Source organism: Pseudonaja textilis, chromosome 7 (genome assembly GCF_049901715.1).
Source record: "Pseudonaja textilis isolate UNSWEBS1 chromosome 7, rPseTex1.2, whole genome shotgun sequence".
NCBI classification, from domain to species: Eukaryota; Metazoa; Chordata; class Lepidosauria; order Squamata; family Elapidae; genus Pseudonaja; species Pseudonaja textilis.
The window spans coordinates 50,521,123-50,545,029 of record NC_141996.1 but is presented as its reverse complement, the minus strand read 5'-3'; the positions used below and the strand labels follow the sequence as shown (position 1 = coordinate 50,545,029).

The 23,907-nt window shown below is 36.5% G+C and overlaps 1 protein-coding gene across 1 annotated transcript in view; it reads right to left on the bottom strand.

Moving 5' to 3' along the window:
* The window catches only part of LOC113436266 (trifunctional purine biosynthetic protein adenosine-3-like), a 42,328-nt gene that overhangs the window by 15,180 nt on the left and 3,241 nt on the right, over nucleotides 1-23,907 (bottom strand). The window contains exons 2-13 of the mRNA XM_087937607.1: nucleotides 18,199-18,388; nucleotides 17,601-17,696; nucleotides 16,139-16,313; nucleotides 11,567-11,678; nucleotides 10,532-10,609; nucleotides 7,998-8,123; nucleotides 7,275-7,362; nucleotides 6,472-6,557; nucleotides 5,916-6,084; nucleotides 5,364-5,595; nucleotides 4,062-4,156; nucleotides 443-552 (exon numbers count right to left, since the gene is read on the bottom strand). Coding sequence (XP_087793733.1) covers nucleotides 443-552; nucleotides 4,062-4,156; nucleotides 5,364-5,595; nucleotides 5,916-6,084; nucleotides 6,472-6,557; nucleotides 7,275-7,362; nucleotides 7,998-8,123; nucleotides 10,532-10,609; nucleotides 11,567-11,678; nucleotides 16,139-16,313; nucleotides 17,601-17,696; nucleotides 18,199-18,343 — 1,512 coding nt within the window. The 5' untranslated portion in view covers nucleotides 18,344-18,388. The remainder of the gene's footprint in view (nucleotides 1-442; nucleotides 553-4,061; nucleotides 4,157-5,363; nucleotides 5,596-5,915; nucleotides 6,085-6,471; nucleotides 6,558-7,274; nucleotides 7,363-7,997; nucleotides 8,124-10,531; nucleotides 10,610-11,566; nucleotides 11,679-16,138; nucleotides 16,314-17,600; nucleotides 17,697-18,198; nucleotides 18,389-23,907) is intronic.

Sequence of the window (23,907 nt, the reverse complement as noted above, 5' to 3'; positions counted from 1 at the left end):
CCAGTTATCTTCCTAGCAATCTAATGAAAGCCACAAAAAGCAATAGATATAAATGTAACTTTGAGAAAGGGAAACAAGTAGTTAAAAAGACTTCACACTCTTACATAAATTGCATTTAGTCCAACCTTAATGTTTGAAGATATTTTGTCAAGCAAGATTATATCATCAATCCAGGAAAAAGGAAAGAGAAAGGGAAAAAGACAAAGGAACAAAGCAGAGTTTATTGAAAATTATGGGGGACAGCTATATAGGTGGACTGACTGCACATTGCCAGTTGTAGAAAAATAAAAACAGTAGTTCAAAATAAACAAGTAAGTGAGTTGTGTCTTTATGAGCAAACCATTCCCTTCTGATTGGATTAAAGAAAGCTTATGTTTTTTTAATCACATATTTATGTACAAGCAATCGTGTCCAGTTTTAAGGTGGATGTACCTCTGTTTACCTTAAATTTTGTTCCAATGCCTTTAGCATGCGATACTAGAATTGGATCGCGATAACCAGAAGCTTTCAAATCAAAGAAGGCAGGAATGGACCCATCACGCCCAGGGCAACCTGCAACCCATAAAAGATATTATGGACTATAATATTGCTTCAGAAAACTTAAAACATCACTATTCTCCATTTAAATTCAACATGCTTGTAGGAAGATGAAGACATAGTGGAGGAGCACTCTCTTAAGTTCTCATATTAGATTCACATATGCACAGGGATCATTATGTATTGCATAATTTGGTGTAACAGGTATAAGCTGCAATATGTGCCTGTATAGGAATCAATACAATTACTCAGAAAAAAAAAATCTATATTCATGGTAATATTCCAGCTGTTCTCAATAACAAAATGGCTACTGTTATCACAGGTATCAAATAAGGTTATAAGTCCATACTTAAACTATGAACTATAGCTGGCATCAGATATCTGTGTGTGTGTGTGTGTGTGTCTGTGTCTGTCTGTGTCTGTGTCTGTGTAACATGACTATTATATGAATCTGGCTTCCCCACTGATTTTGCTTGTCAGAAGGTTGCAAAATATGATCACATGACCCTGGGACACTGCAACAGTCATAGATATGAGTCAGTTGCCAAGCATCCGAATTTTAATCACATGACCATGAGGATGCTGCAATGGTTGTAAGTGTGAAAAACAGTCATAAGTCACTTTTTTTCAATGCTGTTGTAACTTTGAGTGGTCACTAAATGAACTGTTGTAAGTAGAGGACTACCTCTATTCACTGAAACAATTCCAACTAGTGGCACATTATTAGTATAAAAACAAATTTTCTTTGCGGCAAATCCCACTGTAAATATGATTTACAACCCTCCCACTTTAGCCTCTTTTTTGTTTGAGATTACAGCAGGTACCAACACACGGTGATGCTAATTGCTAAAAGTCTTGCTAATAGAAGATGAAAGCTGAGCAGCAGGTATTATCATCCAACAGCTGTTTCTATATTCTATTCAATAACTACAATAAGTGAAGGTGGAACAATCAAGGGATGTTGGCAGTTCTACAGAAGAAACTATGCCAGCTCTCACTAGGTCAGCTACTGGGAAAAGAACTATAAGCAGAATAACAGGGAGTGGGGAAGGGGGTGGAAGCAATTTCTACTTGTTTTCATTATGAGTTCTATAACATTGCACTTTATCAAGGTTGCATATCTGAAGATGGTAAATTAATAAGTGGAGATCCCAAAGATGCTTTTTTTTCAAGAGGCAACTTTTTTCAAGAAGGGTCCACACACATTTGCACTACTCAACTGACTCTGAGGACACAGATAAACTTCCAAGTTGCTTCAATCAATGGTGGGATTCAAATAATTTAACAACCGGTTCTCTGCCCTAATGACTGTGTGGGCATAGCCAACTTGATTGGTCTCACCCTTAGGAAATTTCTCCTTAGTCCAACTCACAATAAAATAGCACTGTTCCAATATTTAGAATAGAATAACCGAGTTGGAAGGGACCTTGGAGGTCTTCTAGTCCAACCTCCTGCTTAGGCAGGAAACCCTACACCACTTCAGGCAAATCATTATCCAATCTCTTCTTAAAAACTTCTGGTGTTGGAGCATTTACAACTTCTGGAGGCACTGTGTTCCACTGATTAATTGTTCTGTCAGGAAATTTGAGGGGCTCCTACAAAAATGAGGGAGTCAATCTATTTTCCAAAGCACCAAAAGGCACAACAAGAAACAATGAATGGAAACTAACTGAAAAGAGAAGCAACCTGGGACTAAGGAAAAATTTCCTAAGGGTGAGACCAATCAACCAATGGAATAGCTTCAGAGGTTGTGGGTGCTCCACCACTAGAGGTTTTCAAAAAGAGTGAGGGAATTACAGCCCAAAAGGACAGTGCCAGGAACTACTAAAACAATGCAGAAAACTTAAAACAGCCATTCCCCCTTTTTTAAAAAAAAGTCAACCCCAAGGCAAATGCAGCAGCTGAGAGGGAAACTAATAGCAGCCCTCATGCTAATTGAAAGCCTGGGCATGCTGCCAAAAATCATTATTGTGTGTTCTCTATATTCTAAATTGGGTGCTTCACAGCAGAAGCAATGCAGCTGGCTGGACCACACATGCATTAAATTCACAGCCTATATGATCAAGCTGCATCATTGTCCCCTCCTGTATCTTTTCCTCCAGGAAGAAACAAGAAGTAGCCAATACTGCAGTAGCTATAAAAGGTTTTAGGGAACTCCAGGGAGTGTTCACTTAATAGTCTATAATGAAAATGTTTGTAATCTTGTCCTTCTTCCTGAAGGGAAGAGGTTAATCCTATCCCTAGATGAGTGGTTGATGGTTTCCCTGACCTAACCCTGTCAGTTTCTGTTGTTTATTGACTAAATTCAGTATATATCAGCTGCATTCCAGCTGCTACTATTAAGTGGTTCTTGGCTGTCTGCCCGGAGCTATTAACTGAAGGGAGAGAGGAAAAAAAAACTCTCTTGCACTTTATTTTTAGCTGGTTCTCCAAACTGCATAAGCAATTAACTAATGGTTCAGGGCCTCAATGACTCTCTAAAACACAGGTGTCAAACTCATGGTGTCATGTTGCCTCAGGTGATGTTTCACAACATTTTTTCCCTTTGCTGAGTGGGGTGGGTACGGCCTGTGTATGATGCATCTGCCCATGGGCCAAACAGTTTGACACCCCTGCTCTAAAAGAATGCAAATGATCAGCTGTTTGCAAGGAGTCCTTCCATTCCCCACCATTCAGTCACAGCTGAAGAAGCTTCTTGGATGAGAAGCAAAACACCTTCAAAGAAAAAACAAGAAAGTCCAGTTGCCTCTTGAAAAAAGCACATTTGAGACAACCATGACCTGCATGACTAAGAATCTCCATAGACAATAAGTGGACATACACCCAAGTAATTACAGTACATATTAATGGATTCATATTACTTGAACTTGATTCCTTGATAATTCTACTAATTAAAAGTAGAATATCTAGATATAACTACATTTTCCAAGGAAAACATATTTGCTTTTAAATGATACACTGATGGGTAACACTGGAGGTCATCTTGGAAAAGATATTCCCTCTGCTGTGTGTAGGAAAACGGGAATGATTATGAACTTTTCTTGGCATATGTAATATGAAAGACTGATTATGTGCCATTATGTAATTTTCAACTCCAAACGACCACATAGATTTTCTCCCTTACCTGTCCCTTACCTAGTTTTTAAGGTATTCTAACTGTGCACTCATTGCCAAAACTGAGCTCATCCAACTGGCTGCTTGGTTTAAATACATTCAGGCTTATTATCCAAATAACCAGAAATTTCAGTTTATTATTAAGCAGTCCTATGAGAGAATGGAAAACTTCTCTGCTGCTGTTATTGATTCATAGAAATCATGACAAGTTATTTAAAAAAATAATAAAGATGGGATGATGGGGTCTGTAAATGAAAATCGCTCTTGTGCAAAGAACTAGAGAAGAACTTCCGAGCTAAGTGAAAACAATCCAGGAAACTTTTGCCAAGGGGTTGTTTGGTTCATCCTGAACAAAAAACATATTTTAATTCCAAGTTCATTGAGAATTCTTCCATTCATCCTTCCCTTACCTAGCTTGGTACCCCTTTCAGGGGATAACACAGAGGAATGATCCAAGATACTGCATGCGATGGAATCTGAAATTCTATCTTCATGTGATGGGGACCTCAATCAGAAAAAAATGCAATTGTAATTAATAAAGGAGACATTTACAGAACTCATAACAGGAGACTACACTGCAGTAAATGTCAAACACCATGTTGACTGCTGATGCTGTTAAATGAATTTACATCCAGAGAAACAGTGAAAAAGTTCTGCATAAAAACATAAGAAACCTAATACTTCCTGTACTTGAAACTATTGACAAACTATTTTTGTTCAATGGTGTATCTATAGAAAAGAATATTTGTAGCTCAGCTGAGCACAGCTCCAGGTTGAATTGTGAGGTTTCTGGTTCTTTCTGAGCTTGGTTGTTTTCTTGCAGACATTTCATTACCCAACTAGGTAACATCATCACACGCTCAGAGAGCAGCAAGGATCTGTCAATGGTACATATTAATAAGTGATAAATAATGCCAATCCTATTACATTAATTGGAATTGCTTATTAGTTATTGCTTATTTAATGAATCTTTATTGAATATGGTCTTACTAGAATGGTTTACTTGGCCTGCTATGATTTGAAATAAACTGGTATTAAGTCTGTACAGTTAGATCTTCCCTTATGATCACATTTGGACCTGGAATCTCAGTTGTTGAGTGAAGTGGTCATTAAATGAGACGCCACATGACCATTTTGCTCAATAACCGCAATCCTGGCTCTCCCATTTTGCCACTGCTGCAGTGGAGGTAAAAAGATTCAATACAGTTCTACTCCATCATTGGCTTTAATGTATGTCATCCACCAAGAAACCAAAACTATCTCAGTTTCAATGTTGTCTGGAGATAAGATGCTACCACATGTTCCAATATTTGCTGAAGAAACACAAGTTGGATACTGCGGCAATTAGCTAAATTGATATAATCCCTCTGAACAGTTTTTCTATATCTTTAATATGTACTAAAGAAATAAAATAAATGATTAGTATCTTTATAAACCATGTTCATAGATATGTTTTTTGGTTTTTTAAGGTGTTCTGAGATATAAATTTATTTTTATATTATTTTATTATGTTATGTTTATGTTATGTAAGCCGCCCAGAGTCACTGACAATGTGTAGGCAGCCATATAATTTTTTTTTAAATAAAATAAATAAAAATAAATACATTCCCAGAACAGTTCCCATTTTTGTTTAAGATGCTGTTTGCAAGAAAAAGTCTAGGAAAAGTCATAAGTCATGGTTTAGTACATGTTATTTTCCACTCTTCACATACACAAACTGTCTGAAGAATGCAATAGTTTGATGGCTAGTTTCTTTTCCGCAGGTTGCACCCTGGATAGAAATGACTGCGAGTCCTTTGTAGATAGCTTCAAGGGCTGACATGATGTCCTGTTTGACAGCTGTTACTGTAAGGATTCTGTTTCCATTACTCAGCACTTTGCCTTCCTTTATTATAGTAGCTCCATGAAAGATTCCAAGGCCTAACTCATTAGCCTGAAGAAGCCCTAAACAAATTAAAAGAAAAAATGGCATCATTATTTTTCTCACAATATTTTCCATAAATAGTTATTACTGTACTGCAGTTATATGGACAGTTCCCATACTCTGTGATGACTGGGAGACAAATTTTCTACTAATGAAAAATCTTCAATTTAATTATTTGCTTCTGTATAGAAACTCTTGAAAGAGGACAAACCTAGGAAATAATTAAGAATGTTACATCTCAGAGGGAGTTCTAAGATGCTATTCTTTGAGCAAACATGACTATTATCAAATATCAGAAGAAAAGACTGAGACATAAAATACATAAAAATAAGGAACTTACCAGTGATTTCCATGCTTTTTTTATGACCTTGCAGATAGCTGCCATTTTCCATGGAAACTGACACAGCAGTACAATTATCTGACCAAGCCAATATAGAATTGCAGAGCTGGCCACTAAGTGCAGCTTGGATAACTTCATAAAGATCACTCTTAAGAAGTTGAAGAATTATCTACAAAATTATGTAAAAAATCAAATACAAGTACTATAGTAGTTCTAACTTCAGAATTCAGTTTTGTTGTTCTTTCTTTTCCTAAATGCTGTATTTGTGTCTATCTACTGGACCTATATAAGCACTGACATAAAGAATGATATTTTCAGGGAACACAGCAAAGTAGGAAAGCAATGGAAATTCCTTTTGGGCTCTATAGAAGAAAATATACTAGTATAATCTAGAAGCTAAATCAGCATCTCCTTTCTTAGCTCACAATGTTAATGCAGCATTATCAGCTGTAATGTACAAAAGCATTAGACAACAAAACATAACAGGAAATAATCCAGTCCAAAGCATTAATTTATTGTTTTAGTGTTTCATTAGAATTATGTATCTCTCCTTTACCTGGCACTGTGGGTCACCAAAATGACAGCCAACACTTAAAACTTTCACACCATATTTAGTAAGCATCAATTCTACTTGCAGCACACCTACAGGGGGGAGGCAAAATAATGGATTTGTTTACATGTCTTAAAAGAGAATACATTATCCGTCTTTTTTGCCTGTGGATTTAGGGTTTGTATTCTGAATCAGGGACCCTCACCCGTCAGTTTTGTTCTCAGATCAGTCCTTACCTGATGCATGTAACATGACATCTCATAGAATAACAACTGAAGCAATCTTTTGCTAACAAATAAAATCAACTGACATAGATTTCTAGGGGCTCCCACATACACAACAAGACACAACATCCAGAGTTATATCCAGGATGCCAGAACTAGACCAGACAATTCTGTGGAAAATGAACTATTCCTCATAAGCTTCTTCAGAGGCATTCAATTAAGCACATCAAACAGCTGGACTGAAATAGGATTCACAGCTGTGAGCTCTCAGGCTTTGCACAGTAGGCCAAAGGTCATTCTCCACTCAGGAGCTGTTTTCCTCTTTAATATTTTATTATTTGTTTTACCATTTAAAAGAGCAGAATTCTACTCACCAAATAAAATGGGGCTGTTTTCTCCTTCATTTTCCTGTTATGCCTGAACTGAGATTTCAATAATAAGTTTTGTAAGAACTATGAAGTCACATGCAAGACTTTAGTGAGGTGGGATGGTTGCAATCCTGAGACCATTAGTTGTGCATAACTAGTTTACTGTACAGTCAACAATTCCTTTAAAAAAAAATCAAAGATAAGTATAGCCCCTTACCTGCATATGACATACCTTCTTGCTTCATACTTTCAAGAATGTGTTGAAGGAGCGTGCTTTTAATTTTTTCCAGGAGAACGTCAGAAACCTAATAAGTTAAGGAAATGAACACATTGAGAATTCTATATTGTACATTCTCTTCAATAGCAAGACACAAACACAAGCACTCAGTTTACTACAATAGCACATCGTCTAAATACACATTGCAACCTAAACAGAAGTAAGGGCATGCTTCAGAAGTCAAGATGCCATTGATTACCAATACTTATGAATCATTCAATACTGTCAGTGCATATGTGTGTATCTGTGTACATTGTGTGTGGGGGTTGTTTCAGTATGGCTATGGCTGTGTTTAGAAGTGCAGTTTTTACATTCTAAACAAACACAGAACTTCTGATTCTCTTCTGCCAGGCAGAAACATTCCTATCCTTGTGTTCCAAGGATAAATATGTGTATAGTATACATGTGCTAAAATACAGTGTCCTTGTACTTTGGTACCAGAGGTTCCATATTTTAATGAAGTGCATAGCCTTCTGTACACTACTGTATCTTTGTTTCTTTAGAGAAAGGAAGCCAACAATATAACTGAACTTTTTAAAAAGATAAAGTTGAATGATTGTTTACTCAGGAAGCCTACTAAAGTAACCAAATGTTCACTTATTTATTTAATATATAAGGCTTCTTGATATCTTTCAGTAAGATCATGGACCAAATATGATGCACCTTAGGAAAAGGGGCAAAGGCTCCTATTCCAATAATGCTTGCACTCTGATGGTCATTCAGCAGCTGCTTCTGGACCGAAACCGGTGGCATGGGAATAAAAGTGGTTCCATCAACAAAGCATAAATACTGGAAGGAGAGCAAAAGAGACTGGATTATATATATGATAAATGAAATCCATGTTTTTATTGTATTTATATTTCAATTAACACATACTAGACCTGCAAACTGTGCAACAAGCCTTTCCAACTACACTGCTCAAAGAAATAAAGGGAACACAAAAATAAGATATCCTAGATCTGAATGAATGAAATATTCTTATTAAATACTTTGTTCATTACATAGTTGAATGTGCTGACAACAAAATCACACAAAAATTATCAATGGAAATCAAATTTAGCAACCCATGGAGGTCTGGATTTGGAGTTACACTCAAAATTAAAGTGGAAAAAAACACTACAGGCTGATCCAACTTTGATGTCATGTCCTTAAAACAAGTCAAAATGAGGCTCAGTAGTGTGTGTGGCCTCCACGTGCCTGTATGACCTCCCTACAACACCTGGGCATGCTCCTGATGAGGTGGCGGATGGTCTCCTGAGGGATCTCCTCCCACACCTGGACTAAAGCATCTCCCAACTCCTGGACAGTCTGTGGTGCAACGTGGCGTTGGTGGATGGAGCGAGACATGATGTCCCAGATGTGCTCAATTGGATTCAGGTCTGGGGAATGGGCGGGCCAGTCCATAGCATCAATGCCTTCGTCTTGCAGGAACTGCTGACACACTCCAGCCACATGAGGTCTAGCATTGTGCATTAGGAGGAACCCAGGGCCAACCGCGCCAGCATATGGTCTCACAAGGGGTCTGAGGATCTCATCTCGGTACCTAATGGCAGTCAGGCTACCTCTGGTGAGAACATGGAGGGTTGTGTGGCCTCCTAAAGAAATGCCACCCCACACCATTACTGACCCACTGCCAAACCGGTCATGCTGGAAGATGTTGCAGGCAGCAGAACGTTCTCCACGGCATCTCCAGACCCTGTCACATCTGTCACATGTGCTCAGTGTGAACCTGCTTTCATCTGTGAAGAGCACAGGGCGCCAGTGGCGAAGTTGCCAATCTTGGTGTTCTCAGGCAAATGCCAAACGTCCTGCACGGTGTTGGGCTGTAAGCACAATCCCCACCTGTGGATGTTGGGCCATCATACCACCCTCATGGAGTCTGTTTCTGACCGTTTGAGCAGCCACATGCACATTTGTGGCCCACTGGAGGTCATTTTGTAGGGCTCTGGCAGTGCTCCTCCTGTCCCTCCTTGCACAAAGGCTGAGGTAGCGGTCCTGATGCTGGGTTGTTGCCCTCCTACGGCCTCCTTCACGTCTCCTGATGTACTGGGCTGTCTCCTGGTAGCGCCTCCATGCTCTGGACACTACGCTGACAGACACAGCAAACCTTCTTGCCACAGCTCGCATAAATGTGCCATCCTGGATAAGCTGCACTACCTGAGCCACTTGTGTGGGTTGTAGACTCCGTCTCATGCTACCACTAGAGTGAAAGCACCGCCAGCATTCAAAATTGACCAAACTTTCAGCCAGAAAGCATAGGAACTAAGAAGTGGTCTGTGGTCACCACCTGCAGAACCACTCCTTTATTGGGGATGTCTTGCTAACTGCCTATGCTTTCCACCTGTTGTCTATTCTATTTGCACAACAGCATGTGAAATTGATTGTCAATCAGTGTTGCTACCTAAGTGGACAGTTTGATTTCACAGAAGTGTGATTGACTTTGAGTTACATTGTGTTGTTTAAGTGTTCCCTTTATTTTTTTGAGCAGTGTATATTCTGACTTCTTAACTGAAGTTTGTTTCACAACAGGGTGGTTAATATTATCCCCACAACTGTCTACTCCTCTCTGTTTTCCTTCTTCTTTGCCAAATCCACAAACCTTCATTTTTCCTTACTTTGAACTCCATGAATATGGAGGTGAGAAAGGAGCAATGTAAGAAAACACATTTCTATGACACCTTCTCCATAATGCTTTTAAAATTATATTTTTTCCTGGCTTTTAATAATATTTTCAAATGAAATTCTTGAAAATGTTAAAGCTTGGTAGTACCATATTTTTAAAACTTTAATTGCCCTAAAAATGTTGGATATATGCATCCACTCTCAGCCCCCCCCCCTCATATATACATACTCTCTTTGTGTGTGTGTGTGTGTGTGTGTGTGTGTGTGTGTGGGTACCAGTGGTGGAATTCAAATTTTCTCACTACTGTTTCTGTGGGCGTGGCTTGGTGGGTGTGGCAGGGGAAGGATGTTGTAAAATCTCCAGTCAGAGGTGGTATTTGCTGGTTCTCAGAACTACTCAAAATTTCCGCTACCGGTTCTCCAGAACTGGTCAGAACCTGCTGAATACCACCTCTGGTGTGTATATATACATACACACACACATATATAATCACATTAGAATATGTAATCAGGTTAAAAAGCAACCCAAGCAAACAACGGTAATTCTGACCCAAATATTTAATGAAACAACATACTGAAAATTCTTCCCCTTTAAGGAGTTCTTCAATGATAACCATCTCAGAGGAGTCTCCAGAATGACAGCACATGTTGTCCTGCATTATAAATAGAATAGCCGCTGGTCAATCTTTTTTTTTAATCTTTCCTTTTTTTAATGAGAAACTATCTTTACGTTTCCAACACAATAACACTTCATTTTTCACATATAAAACTTTTTGTAGAGTATATTCTACTCATGGGTAATACAAATCAAATCCTTAATAATTTCTTATCTTATATGATTACAATTAATTATAGAATTAGAATTAGAGTCCAACACCTGCTCACTTCAGAAATGTGTCTTGAGGTAATCATAGTATCATGATACCTGCATATATAATAGCTACTGTAGTACATTGGAAAGTTAGGTCCAGAGGTGACAGTGGAATCAGTGTTTAATTGTCCTTGTAGTAACAGAAAAGGTACAAGTTTTGTTCCTGAGATGGTAGCTTTCTTTAGGCAGGAAATATTTCCTATGGAACAGTTTTAAAGGCAATGATGTCCTCTACATTCTCTTATGCTAGGAAGAGGATTCATGGCTTGTGTTTATAGAAGATAACTAATTAAATTGAGTGCCACTGCTAGGAAGACGTTTAATTTTAACCATATCATAGATAAGCTTTTCTCTTTGTCAGTACTACTTTATTAGAATATTTGTATCCTATTTTGGATTACACAAGTCAATCGTCAGAAGAAAATACACTGAAAACAAAGAAACATTTAGCAGAGATCTGACTCTGCATTTATAATATACAGAAAAGAAAGCATACACCATAAAATGTAGTTTATAATCAGTTTTGGCCCACTGATTCACTAATTCACTTTAATATATCGCAACTTCAGTTACTGAATTCTGTAATCTTACTATTATAAAGCAATTATAAATCAAAATGAATCACATTTGGGGTTCACATATTGTCTGAAGTCATAATGTGATGTAATTTACATAATGTGTATTTTCTTAGTATTATGTATGAATACAGGGAATATTTTTACATAGAAAAGTAAGTCACCTGAAGAATATCTTGTGCTGCCTTAGAAGCATCTGCTCGGTTGGATGCAAGGACTATTTTTTTTCTAGAATCAAAATTACTAGGTTTTATCACCAATGGAGGAAAATCTGCACTTTAAAATAAGATAGAGCAAATTAGAAGAAAATGTACAAGATATGATCTAAGATCTCCTTTTATAAAACTACAGATTGGAAAACTATGACAGAATCAAGGATCAACATTATTTTCAAGACTCTTACAATTCTGATCAGCATTATGTAAATACTTCAATAAGGGTGAATATGCATAAGTACAGTTTTGAAGGTAGAGGCCTCAGCATCCAATCTGGGATCACAATTATATCACAATTATTCCTAGACTTCCTCTTGAGAAACCTAATAAATTACCCCTAAAGTTGCTGAAAAAAGAGAACTTTGTTCTTTTTCCTAGCCTCATCTACATCTTCTGCCTCTGTTTTGAAAGATGGAAATCTTAATTTTATTAGCTTATGGAGGGGCTTGGTTAAACTGCCTCATACGAGACTCAAATGTTGATGGACATCTGGCATGAGGTGATAATCTGCATTATTGTGCTTGCAGGCTAGACTTCTCAATAATATGCTTTTTACAAAATGATTATAGTAATCTATTAGTGTCAACATATTTTTGATTATTTACATTGTTTCTAAGACTTTTTCTATATTATTTCACAAAGAATAATAGTACTATTATTATGAATGCACCAATTATCACATTAAACAAGAGGAAAACCTTCTACGCACCAATTCCACCCGCGCTTTCTACAATTTTATAAACAACAAACTAAAAGATTCAAGGTCCATCCCACCCCTGAAAGGACCTAATGGTAAAGACTGCAACGATGACACTATTAAAGCTAACCTCTTTAACACATTCTTTGGCTCAGTATTTGTAAACAGCAATGGATCATGCCCAGTATTTCCTAGTCGAACCACAGACAACTACAATGATCTAATACATATCGATTTTACAGTAGACAATATTGAAAAAACACTATGCAATCTAAAACCATCTCTATCTATTGGACCGGATGGAATATGTGCCTACTTCTTAAAAAAGCTATCCACTGCCATAGCTGAACCTCTAAACATAATCTTTGAAAAATCTTTCAGGACCAGCTCCTTGCCAAAACTATGGTCACAAGCCACAGTCATCCCCATCTTCAAAAAGGGAGACCCCAGCCTAGTTGAAAATTACAGACTAATCTCTTTATGCTGCATCACCTGTAAAGTTATGGAATCAATTATTAACCAATCCATTATCCTCCACTTAGAGACAAACAACCTACTCTCTAATAAACAATTTGGTTTCAGAAAAAAACTATCCTGCAATCTGTAACTCTTACACTGCAAAAACATATGGACTACACAACTCGATCAGGGCAAAGCAATAGATACAATCTACATAGATTTCAGTAAAGCCTTTGATTCAGTGGTACACGACAAACTACTCCTAAAACTAAAATCTTATGGTATCTCTGGACACCTGCATAACTGGATAGAAGCATTCCTGTCAAACAGACAACAAATGGTCAAAATTGGGAGTGTCCTATCAAATTCTGTACCTGTCAACAATTCTGTACCCCCAAAGCAGTGTTCTAGGACCAACTGTCTTCATACTCTACATAAATGACCTCTGTGATCATATTAAGAGCAACTGCGTTCGCTTTGCTGATGATGTAAAGCTATTCAACACCACAAACAATACAGCTACCCTTCAAAAAGACCTCAACTATATATCAGAATGGTCAAACAAATGGCAACTTCAAATTTCAACAAATAAATGCTGTGTCTTACATATTGGCAAAAAAAAATCAGAAAATAAAATACAGGCTGAATAGTCAAGACCTTGTTGATGATCCAAACTCTGTCAAGGATCTTGGAGTACTCATCTCTAATGATCTAAGTGCTAGAGTCCACTGTAACTACATAGCCAAAAAGGCATTAAGAGTTGTTAACCTAATCTTACGTAGCTTTTTCTCTGGTAATATTACACTACTAACTAGAGCATACAAAACATTTGCTAGACCAATACTCAAATACAGCTCATCAGTCTGGAACTCACATTATGTATCTGATATTAACATAGTGGAGAAAGTCCAGAAATATTTCACAAGAAGAGTTCTCCACTCCTCTACTCGTTGCAGAATACCTTATGCAACCAGACTTGAAATTCTAGACCTAGTAAACCTAGAACTACACCGCCTTCGGTCCGATCTAAGTATAGTATATAAAATCATACATTGCAATGTCCTACCTGTCAATGAATACTTCAGCTTCAACCATAACAATACAAGAGCAAACAAGAGATACAAACTCAAGGTTAATCGCACCAAACTTGATTGCAGGAAATACGACTTCAGCAACAGAGTGGTCAATGTCTGGAATGCTCTACCTGACTCTGTGGTTTCTTCCCCAAACCCCAAAAACTTTAACCTTAGACTGTCTACTATTGACCTCACCCCTTTCCTAAGAGGTCTGTAGGGGGCGTGCATAAGCACACCAATGTGCCTACCATCCCTGTCCTATTGTTTCTTTTATTTTTCTTATGTGTATCCATGTATTCATAACTATGTTTTTACTTACCGTATTTACCGGACTATAAGCCGCTACTTTTTTCCCACGCTTTTAACCCTGCGGCTTGTACAACAATGCGGCATCTATAGATTTTTCTTCACTAACTTCCATCAGGGGGCATAAAAACATGACAGATGCAAGAGGTCAATGCAAAGAAGAAGATGCTATCAGTAGTTTTTGGCACACTCGATGCAAGCAGCACGACACACATGAACGCAAAATATTTTTCACACCCTCATCATGGAAAGTACACGAAGAAAAGCATATGATGCAGCTTTTAAGTTGAAAGCAATTGATCTGTATATCCAGGAACGAAATAGAGCTGCTGCACATAAGCTTGGCGTTAATGAATCAATGGTGAGACGTTGGAGACGGCAGCGTGAAGAACTGATTCAATGCCAAAGGACAACAAAGGCTTTCAGAGGTCATAAAAGCAGATGGCCTAAATTTGAAAATGTTCTTGAGGACTGGGTGAACAGAGAGCAGACGGCTGAGGTGTATCCACCGTGCAGATCTGACTGAAAGCTAAAACAATCACCAGTGAAATGGGTATTGAAGATTTTAAAGGTGGACCGTCATGGTGTTTTAGATTTATGAGACGAAAAGATCTGTCCATCAGGGCGCGGACGACTATCTGTCAGCAACTCTCTTCCGACTACGAGGAAAAAGTTGCAAACTTCCACAAATTTATTGAAACAAACTAGCTGAGAATTCCATCGGACCAGATGACATCATAAATATGGATGAAGTACCTTTAATGTTTGACCTGCCTCTAACTAGAACTGTTAACAAGACAGGAAACAACTGACCACGAGAGAACGCATTTCACGTGTGTTTTGAATTGCACCGCATCCAGACAGAAGCTTCCACCGATGGTGATTTTTAAGCAGATGACTATGCCAAAAGAAAAACTCCCAAAAGGCATAGTCGTTAAATTTAACAAAAAAGGGTGGATGATAGAAATCCTAATGACTGAATGGCTGACAGAGTGCTACAGTAAGTGCCAGGGAGGATTTTTTCACCGGAAAAAATCATTGCTTGTTTTGGACAGTATGAGGGCCCATATAACAGATCTGTGAAAGCAGCCATCAAGAGAACAAACAATTCCAGCTGTGATTCCTGGAGGTACAACTAAGTTTTTGCAGCCACTCAACATCAGTGTGAATCGTGCATTTAAAGTGGCACTCCGAGGTGAGTGGGAGGCTTGGATGACCAGTGGTGAGAAATCATTCACAAAAACTGGCCGCATGCGAAGAGCATTCTTCCCTTTCTGTGTAAATATCTCATTTTACAACATATATACCTGCGGCTTATAGTTTGGTGCAGCTAATATATGTAAAAATATTTTTTTCTTTCAAAATTTAGTGGGTGCGGCATATATTCCGATGCGCTCTATAGTCCGGTAAATACGGTATACCTATTATCTTGTAAGCAATTGACAAACCAAATAAAATTTTAAAAAAATATATTTTCTTTCACTTTATAATAGTCATGTTGACACATAAATCTATACTTTTCCAATCTGACTCTTTTAGCTATTTAAAAGTCAAGCTTTTAGCTTCCAACTTGCATAGACTGGCCATTCATAATGAACCTCCAGAAATGGGGTAGAACTTGAGATGCGGCAATCTGCTTCAAGAAACTGATCAAGAAGGAAGAAAGATGGGTGTCAGGTGTGCTCTCCCACTACTGTAGACCATGATAACAGTCTCCTTCCTCTAATGTTTCCTTCTGATGTGTCATCAGAAAGAGTGGTCTTTGTGCTTAAACTTCTCTTTCTAACCAATGAAAACAGCTTTTGGCAAATATGTTTCAGTAATGGCATATAAGTTATTTCATACTATTAGGCATAAAAAAGAAGAAATATTCTTCATATATAGAGTCTTAAAATGCTTGTATCAAATTATTTGATTAGAAACACAATAGTTGCTTAAGAACAAATAGTCTAAATACTTCAGTGAAACAAAATAAGTATTTACCTGTTGATAAAAGCACATGCTTCTTTAGGATTTGAAAAAGCTTTCCATCTTGCTGTGGGAATTCCATGCTGATCAAGAAAGATTTTAGTGAAATATCTATTTGTCCCCAACTGGGCTGCCATGGCTGTAGGGCCAAAACACTGAATTCCAGCTGCTACCAAGTCATCAACAATTCCTAGTAATGAAATACTGAAAGGCTCAGATAAAACTGCTTATGTAATTCTATGTCATATTATTGCACTGTCCCAGAAGAAAGAGCATTTAAAAAGTACATCATTGCTATGAAAAGGGAAGAGTTTGGAATACAATGAAGTTGTTGAAAAGATTATGCCATTAAGCCATTTTAAAGGCAACTTTATTAGTCATCAGTGGCTGTTAAGCCATTTTTAAAGGCAACTTTATTAGTCATCAGTGGCTATATGAATATTCATTAATATACATGTTAATGATTGTAAGAATGGAGTGAACACTGAATGAAATTTAGGATTTTGCTTATCAGTCTCTTTATTACATATTACATGAATCTAAGAAGCAAATGGCTGAACTACAGTTATAAGGACCCTGTCCACTTCCTCAGGCCCAGCAGGATCAAGCTGTTCCTAGCTAATCAAATAAGACTGTGCCCAGTTATCTTAACTGGACCCAGACCAGATGGCATTTAAATTGGAATGAATGTGAGCAATTTTGCCTGCAAACTGTTTTCTACAACTGTGTCTGAATCCCCTTTCTCCAGGACAACTTAAAGAAGACCACCAGTTGGCTATCTGCAGATAGTCAATAAGGGTGGGAAAGTATTGTCACTTTGCCACCCTTACAGCAGCAAGCGTATGCTATAAGTGTAGGCCTTAATAGCAGGTTTTATCCTGCTTACTTGAGTTTGTCCTTTTTCCTCCAGCTGTGCTCTATGTATCTCTTACTTCATCTCTTTCATCTCATCCAGGAATCATTGGGAGTGAAAGGATCCAGGAGAGAAGTCACAGGGAAATAATCTGATCCAATGATGTGTGCTAGGCCCATGGCTGTCATGGTGGCCATTAACTTCTGAGCAATTAATGGGAAGGCAAATTAAGATGGAAGATACTTTGTATTATCAATTAAGCTAAATTATAGATTACCTATTAAAAGATACTGTGGGCCTAATCTATATTTTTTCCTTAGTTTTTGTAGAAAAAAATGTGGGAAAACACAGGAAGGCTGCAAAATTAAGATGATATGTGGATTCCCTATAAAATTTGACAAATGAAGATATTTGCGTAACAAAAACGACATCGGAAAGCATCCTTGTACTCCATAATAGCAAACTACTGCAAACCATTATCAAATGTTTAGAATGCCATTCAATCATGATGTATCAACACTAAACTCCTTGTCCAGGATTGTACATCATTCTATAGCCCAAGACTGGGGCATTAATTTTAATCTAAATTCAAATCCTCAGCTTTGTAGGATGTTCAGACCTTACCAGCAGCAAGCAAAGTTTCTGGTCCAGCAATCACACACCCAATGTTATGATCTTTGCAGAACTGGGAAAGGATAGTATGGTTGCTAATTAAAACATCTGAAATAGATAATAAAAAACACACATTAAGATCCAGATACCAAATATGAGAACCATGCTCCCAAGAGAAGCAGAAATAAGCATGCAATAAATGAAAATAATAATTTTAAGAAATGTATATAAAGGGTTGGCTGAAAAAATCTCATATGTGGTGGACGGTTTCTATTTTTTTTACAACATGCTAAGTTTGGTTGGTTTTAGCACTGATTAGTTTTTATGCAGCTTCTTGGGTTATGTAAACTCAACTTGTTTGGTAAGTTTATGATTCAATGTATTGTACAGATCCAGAAAATTGGGTTAATTTACTTAACCTAATTAAATTGACTGAATCTAGCTACTTCCTCTTTCTTTTTTCTTCACAAATTGTTTTCTGTGTAATCATAAATCAAATGCATTGCCCTAAACATTTATTTTTGTACAATATGTAGTACAATAGTTTGGGGAGGTTGATGGATTTTTCTCCCCAGGGGCATTTAAATAGATTAATGCATTGTCTTTTTACCTGAATTAGACATTTTCCCATCATTGGCTGTTCCGGCATTTCCTGGTGCAATCAGTATCTGTTTCAGATGTAGAGATTGTGCCAGCTTCCAAGCCAAGGCATGTTCTCTGCCTCCTCTGCCAATCACAAGGACTCGATCAGCCATTCTCTTATTCCAGCAAGCTGATGGATGGTGATTACTGACTTAAGACTGCATCAAAAAGGAGAATTAGTTTTAAAATTATTTGGATAATGTCATACTAGTGACAACCAATAGAACAACAGTGGAAAATGGTCCTGATTTATCTATAATTTAAAGCATGGTAAATAAAGTAACTGTAAAACAATTGGCTTAAATAATTAAATTATAATAAAAGGGAACCACAAACTAATCAATACATAATTTGGCAAAATTATTAATTAAATATATATAGATCCTGCAATGTACATTGCTCTTAGTGTTGCTTCTATTTATTTTGTTTCAGTAAACTGGAGCTATCTTATTGGCTCCATATATCCATTTGATGGCAAGAAAAAGTTACATAAAAATAACTTTGCTACCATCCATCAGCTGTACAAATTTCTGTAGCTCAGATACAGCAGCCTTATAGCCATCCTTTTCCATTGAGGATGCAGCTTCTGGAGACAGACATATGGAGTGATGAGAGAAAAAAGGGGACATCCCCATAACCAGCCAAATCAGCCAAACCAATTCTGGTGATCCATATAGGAAGGCCAGATTCCCCACCCCAAATCCCTAGGCTTATACAATGACTAACCTTCTAAAGTTTTTTTTAAGTTGTGACACTTCATTCACAGCATGGAAGCTGGCAACTGCACAAAGAGAAATGGCAAGAAAGAAAAGAAGAAGCAATTGAAACGTGTGTTATAAAAAGAGCTATGCAATTAGCCTATCCCAACATTATTCTTGATTAGATAGTTTTATGCATGTCAATAACATTGTGCCTTCATTTGACAATTTTTTAAAAAAACTAGAAATAAGCATCAGGAACGCTGGGGCAGAAAGAATGGGAGCTCTTTTAAATGTGACCTTTAAAATCCACTGCTGCACTTCTTGCCCATCAAATATGTTAATAACAGTACAGTGAAATATGCCTTTCTATCTCTACCCCCCCTCCCCAGAACCCACCATTATCTTTAGGTGGAAAAGCAAGCAGCTGGGAAGGAGTGAGGTTAGGATGGATCAGCCCTGTAGAATGTCCTAAATATAATTTCCTTCCACAAGTAGTTTAAGTCATATGAGGAGAAACTGCCTCCTTTCACAAAAGTGAAAGATTATTTGCAAATGCCTCTGCTCGTGAATGATGCTGATAAAACCCTGAACTTAATTTACATAAGTAGCATACGTGCCTACAATAATAAATAACCAGCAGAAAACAAAGGGAGAAATAGCTTACTATTTACTTAGCTTACTAAAACAGTTGCAAGATCTGAGCAAATGCTACTACATTGGTAGTTGGGTTTCATACAAACTAGCCCACATAATTTGCTAATTTGCATTGTTATTGTTTTATGCTGTAATCTAATCTGAATCTTCATGCCATTCCTTCCAGTATAAGAAAATCCTTAGGTTGAGAGATAATGTCAGGCCCAGTGTTTTCTGTCATTAACCACTACATCATATTGTCATTAAAAAATCCCCATCCCTAAGAAAACAAATAAGAAATAAAAAACACAATAGATTGAAGAGAATTTATATTCCCACTTAGAGGAAGTTTTTGACTTGAAAGATTTTGACAATTTTTTTTTACAGTCTATTTGGGGCTTGTTCATTATTTTCTTTTATAGTAAATTTCAGAACTCTATACAGAACTTGAAAATCCACTTTCAGCAAATTGGGAGATGAACTTTTCTGGGAAGGAAGGAAGGAAGGAAGGAAGGAAGGAAGGAAGGAAGGAAGGAAGGAAGGAAGGAAGGAAGGAAGGAAGGAAGGAAGGAAGAAAGGAAGATCACGAGATGGTAGCATAGAGATACAGAAGACCTGAACTCCTTCCTGCCATCTAGTGATTATCTAATTTTTTATTACCTGGATACAGTACAGCTAGTCCTCGACTTACGACTACAATTGAGCCCCCAAATTCTGTTGTTAAGTGAGACATTTGTTAAGTAAGTTTTGCCCATTTTATGACCTTTCTTGCCTCAGCTGTTAAGTGAATCACTGCAGTTGATAAATTAGTAGTCAGTTGTTAAGTGAATCTGGCTTCCCCATTGACTTTGCTTGTCAGAAAGTCACAAAAGGTGATCACATGACCCCAGGAGACTGCAACCATCATAAATGAATGATAAATTTTGGAATTTTTTTTTGGAAATTTTTGGAATTCTGGCACAGATAAAGTCAGAGTGCACGGGCTGCTTGCAAGGTGAGAAGACTGGATAACAATGGCAAGGAACTGGTTGGATGGAGAAGAGACAAGTAATTTTTCTCTGGTAATATAGTCTGCCAATTCCCCCTCCTGAATTTTAAAAGAGAGTACTGTGGAAATGTGCATTATTGGATAGTGCTACCCAAATAGCAGAGTATTTATATAAAGTATGGTGAGATAATCACTATACAATGGCATTATTGCTATCTGGACGTATTATGAATGTATCAAAAAGGCACACTGCATATTAAAAGAACAGTTAAAAAACCTAGCTATCAGTCACTCTCATAAGAACATAATTCTACAAACACAAAAAGAAACAAGATAATTGATCAAGATAATCAAAATAATTTTAAAACTGTGAGTATATTACATGGTACATAATAACTGCTTTGTTTTCTCAGCTTACTTGGGCTCAGATTGAAGTTTGTCATGTATGTTCAATATATAAAATCCTAAGGCTAGTCTTCAGGTAGATTCAGCCAATAGCATGGCAATATTTTTTTCACATTATCTCTGAGATTTAGAGACTATTAATTTTTTAAGAGAATCACATTAAAAATGTTTTTACTAACATAAAACTATTAACTGCTTTCAGTATGTTTCATCATTTCACATGTTTACCTTTTACAATTTAAATACATTTTACAGATTATGATGCAGAAAGTTTCACTGCCCACTTTGCTTTGTAAAATATCAATTTTCATTTAGCATATTATAAAAAGTCTCTTCGATTAAAAATAGACAAGAGAACTTACCCAAACCTTCCAAATTGTTTTCTAAGACTATATACAGAAGTCAGTTTCAGTGTTCTTTTTTCTAAACTGTAAAGAGCAGCACTGAAAAGAAAATCTTCAGATGATGTCAGATTAAGTTACAAAAGCATTTAGAGTGTGGAAGGCTTTGTGTCTAGTTGAAAGAATGCTTTACTGCGCACAACTGACAGACAACTGCCTGAAATTCCATCCTTCTGTCCAATCAAGTAAGAAGAAAATGGATTTGCATTAACCGCATTCTTAGATATCAGGAAACATTTTTCTTATATACGGGAAAGCTAGAAAAGTATTGGTAAAGATAAGGAACAAAAGCATATATGAATAAAGATACAATTTCTAAAAGAAATTTTTTTAATTTTTTTTATTGGTTTTTAAAACAAACATAAACAAACAAAACAAAAACATAAAGCCATCCTCCATATATATACATACAGTGTGCCGGTTGGTTTACAAATTGTTTTGTGCTTCTATTTTGTAGTCTTCAATTACAATTATGTTGTATATAATCTCGTATTTTCAATCAAAAATTAAATACATTAATATCATTATTAATCAGTCATTTGACTATACTTTTATTCATTCATGTTTTACGAAATAATCATATTTTACTTAATTCGTTTTATGACAGTTCATATTATCATTCCAAATCTATCCTAGAATCATTTTGTAGATATAATAAGAAAAGAATACATCTTTATATATTATTTTCTAAAAGTCTACATATTTCATTGCTATATTTTATTGTCTAACCATTGATAGAATAGATCCCAAATTTTATAAAATTGTTTATCCTCTTGTTCTCTAATTTCAAATGTCAATCTACTCATTTCAGCACATTCCAATATTTTCTTAATGATTTCTCCTGTGATGGTGTTTTCTCATTTTTCCAGGTTTTAGCAAATACAATCCTAGCCGCTGTTAATACATTTACAATCAGGTATTTCAAGTCTTTACTATATATTTCAGGTAAAATTCCCAATAAAAATATCTCTGGTTTAAAATCTATATAGTTTTTTTGTCATTTTTTCCAACCACATGTGGATTTTAGTCCAGTATTTTTAGCACTCGCACAAGTCCATCACATATGGTAATATGAGCCAGGTGTCTGATGACATTTCCAACATTTTTTGGATTTATTCTTGAACATTCTTGCTATTCTTGTCGGGGAAAATGCCACCTGTAAAACATCTTATTCAAATTTTCTTTATATGCTGTTGACATTGTCATTTTATAATTTTGAGACCACAATTTTTGCCATTTCTCTAAATCAATCCCATATCCAAAATTCTTCCCCCAAGCAATCATAGTTTAACTTGTTCTTCTTCTAGTTTAATTTCTAATAGATATCCATACAATTTTTTAATCACCTTTTCATCAGTACCTGTCAAAATCTTATCTAAGTCAAGTCAGTTTATCATAGAAACCTTCTATTTTAGAATCTTTATCATACCTTGAATGTATTTGCGCATATGAAAACCAATTCATCTTTATACCTTGTTCCTCTAGTTTTTGTATAGATTTAAGTTCATCCTTTTCATTCAATATTTCACCATATCTAACTGTTTGTTCCTTAGTGGATAGCCAGACTGGAATTTTCAAATAACATTGTCTTTTAATCTTCTCCCAGTTTAACCACAGAGACTCCCGTATATAATGTCTTCTAAAATACCCCTGTGTTTTAGTTCCTTTATACCATAAAAAAGCATGCCACCCCAACAACAGATCATGTCCTTCTAATGTCAACAATCTAGTATTTCTTAATGTTATCCATTCCTTAACCCACATCAAATTTGTAGCTTGGTAATACAACTCACAATTAGGCAAGCCAAATCCTCCTCTTATTGTAGCATCTTGCAAAAGTTTTAACTTTATTCTCGCTTTCTTACCTTGGCATATATATTTCAACACAATTTTATTTAAATCTTCAAAGTAATCTTTTCCAAGCCTAATTGGAATTGTTTGAAACAAATATAAAATTCTGGGTAATATATTCATCTTGATTGTTGATGTTCTCCCTATTAATGACAGTTGTAATTTTTCCCATTTCGCCAAGTCTAGCGCTATCTGCTGTTTAAGTTTGATATAATTCTCTTTTAGTGTACTGCATCTTGCTGTCAAGTATATCCCTAAGGACTTGATCTTATTCGTGACCTGAATTTTCAATAGGTCTGCCAATTCTTCCTTTTGTCTTGATAGCATATTCTTTGTCAAGATCTTTGTCTTATCTTTATTTATTTTCAAACCAGCCACCTTTCCATATGTCTCTATCTTTTCTATCAATTTTGATGCTGTATCTAGTGGGTCTCCTAAAATGAAAACCAGATCATCTGCAAATGCTTGCAACTTAAATTCTTCCTTTTTGATTTTCATCCCTTTTATATTCTTTTCATCTCTAATATTTCTATTTAGCACTTCCAAAGTTAACACAAACAACAGAGGTGATAATGGGCACCCTTGTCTTGTTCGTTTTCTTATATCGATAGAGTCTGTCAGTTCTCCCTCTATCATTACCTTTGCCATTTGCTTATGATATATAGCTTCTATTGCTTGAATAAATTTTCTAGCAAAGC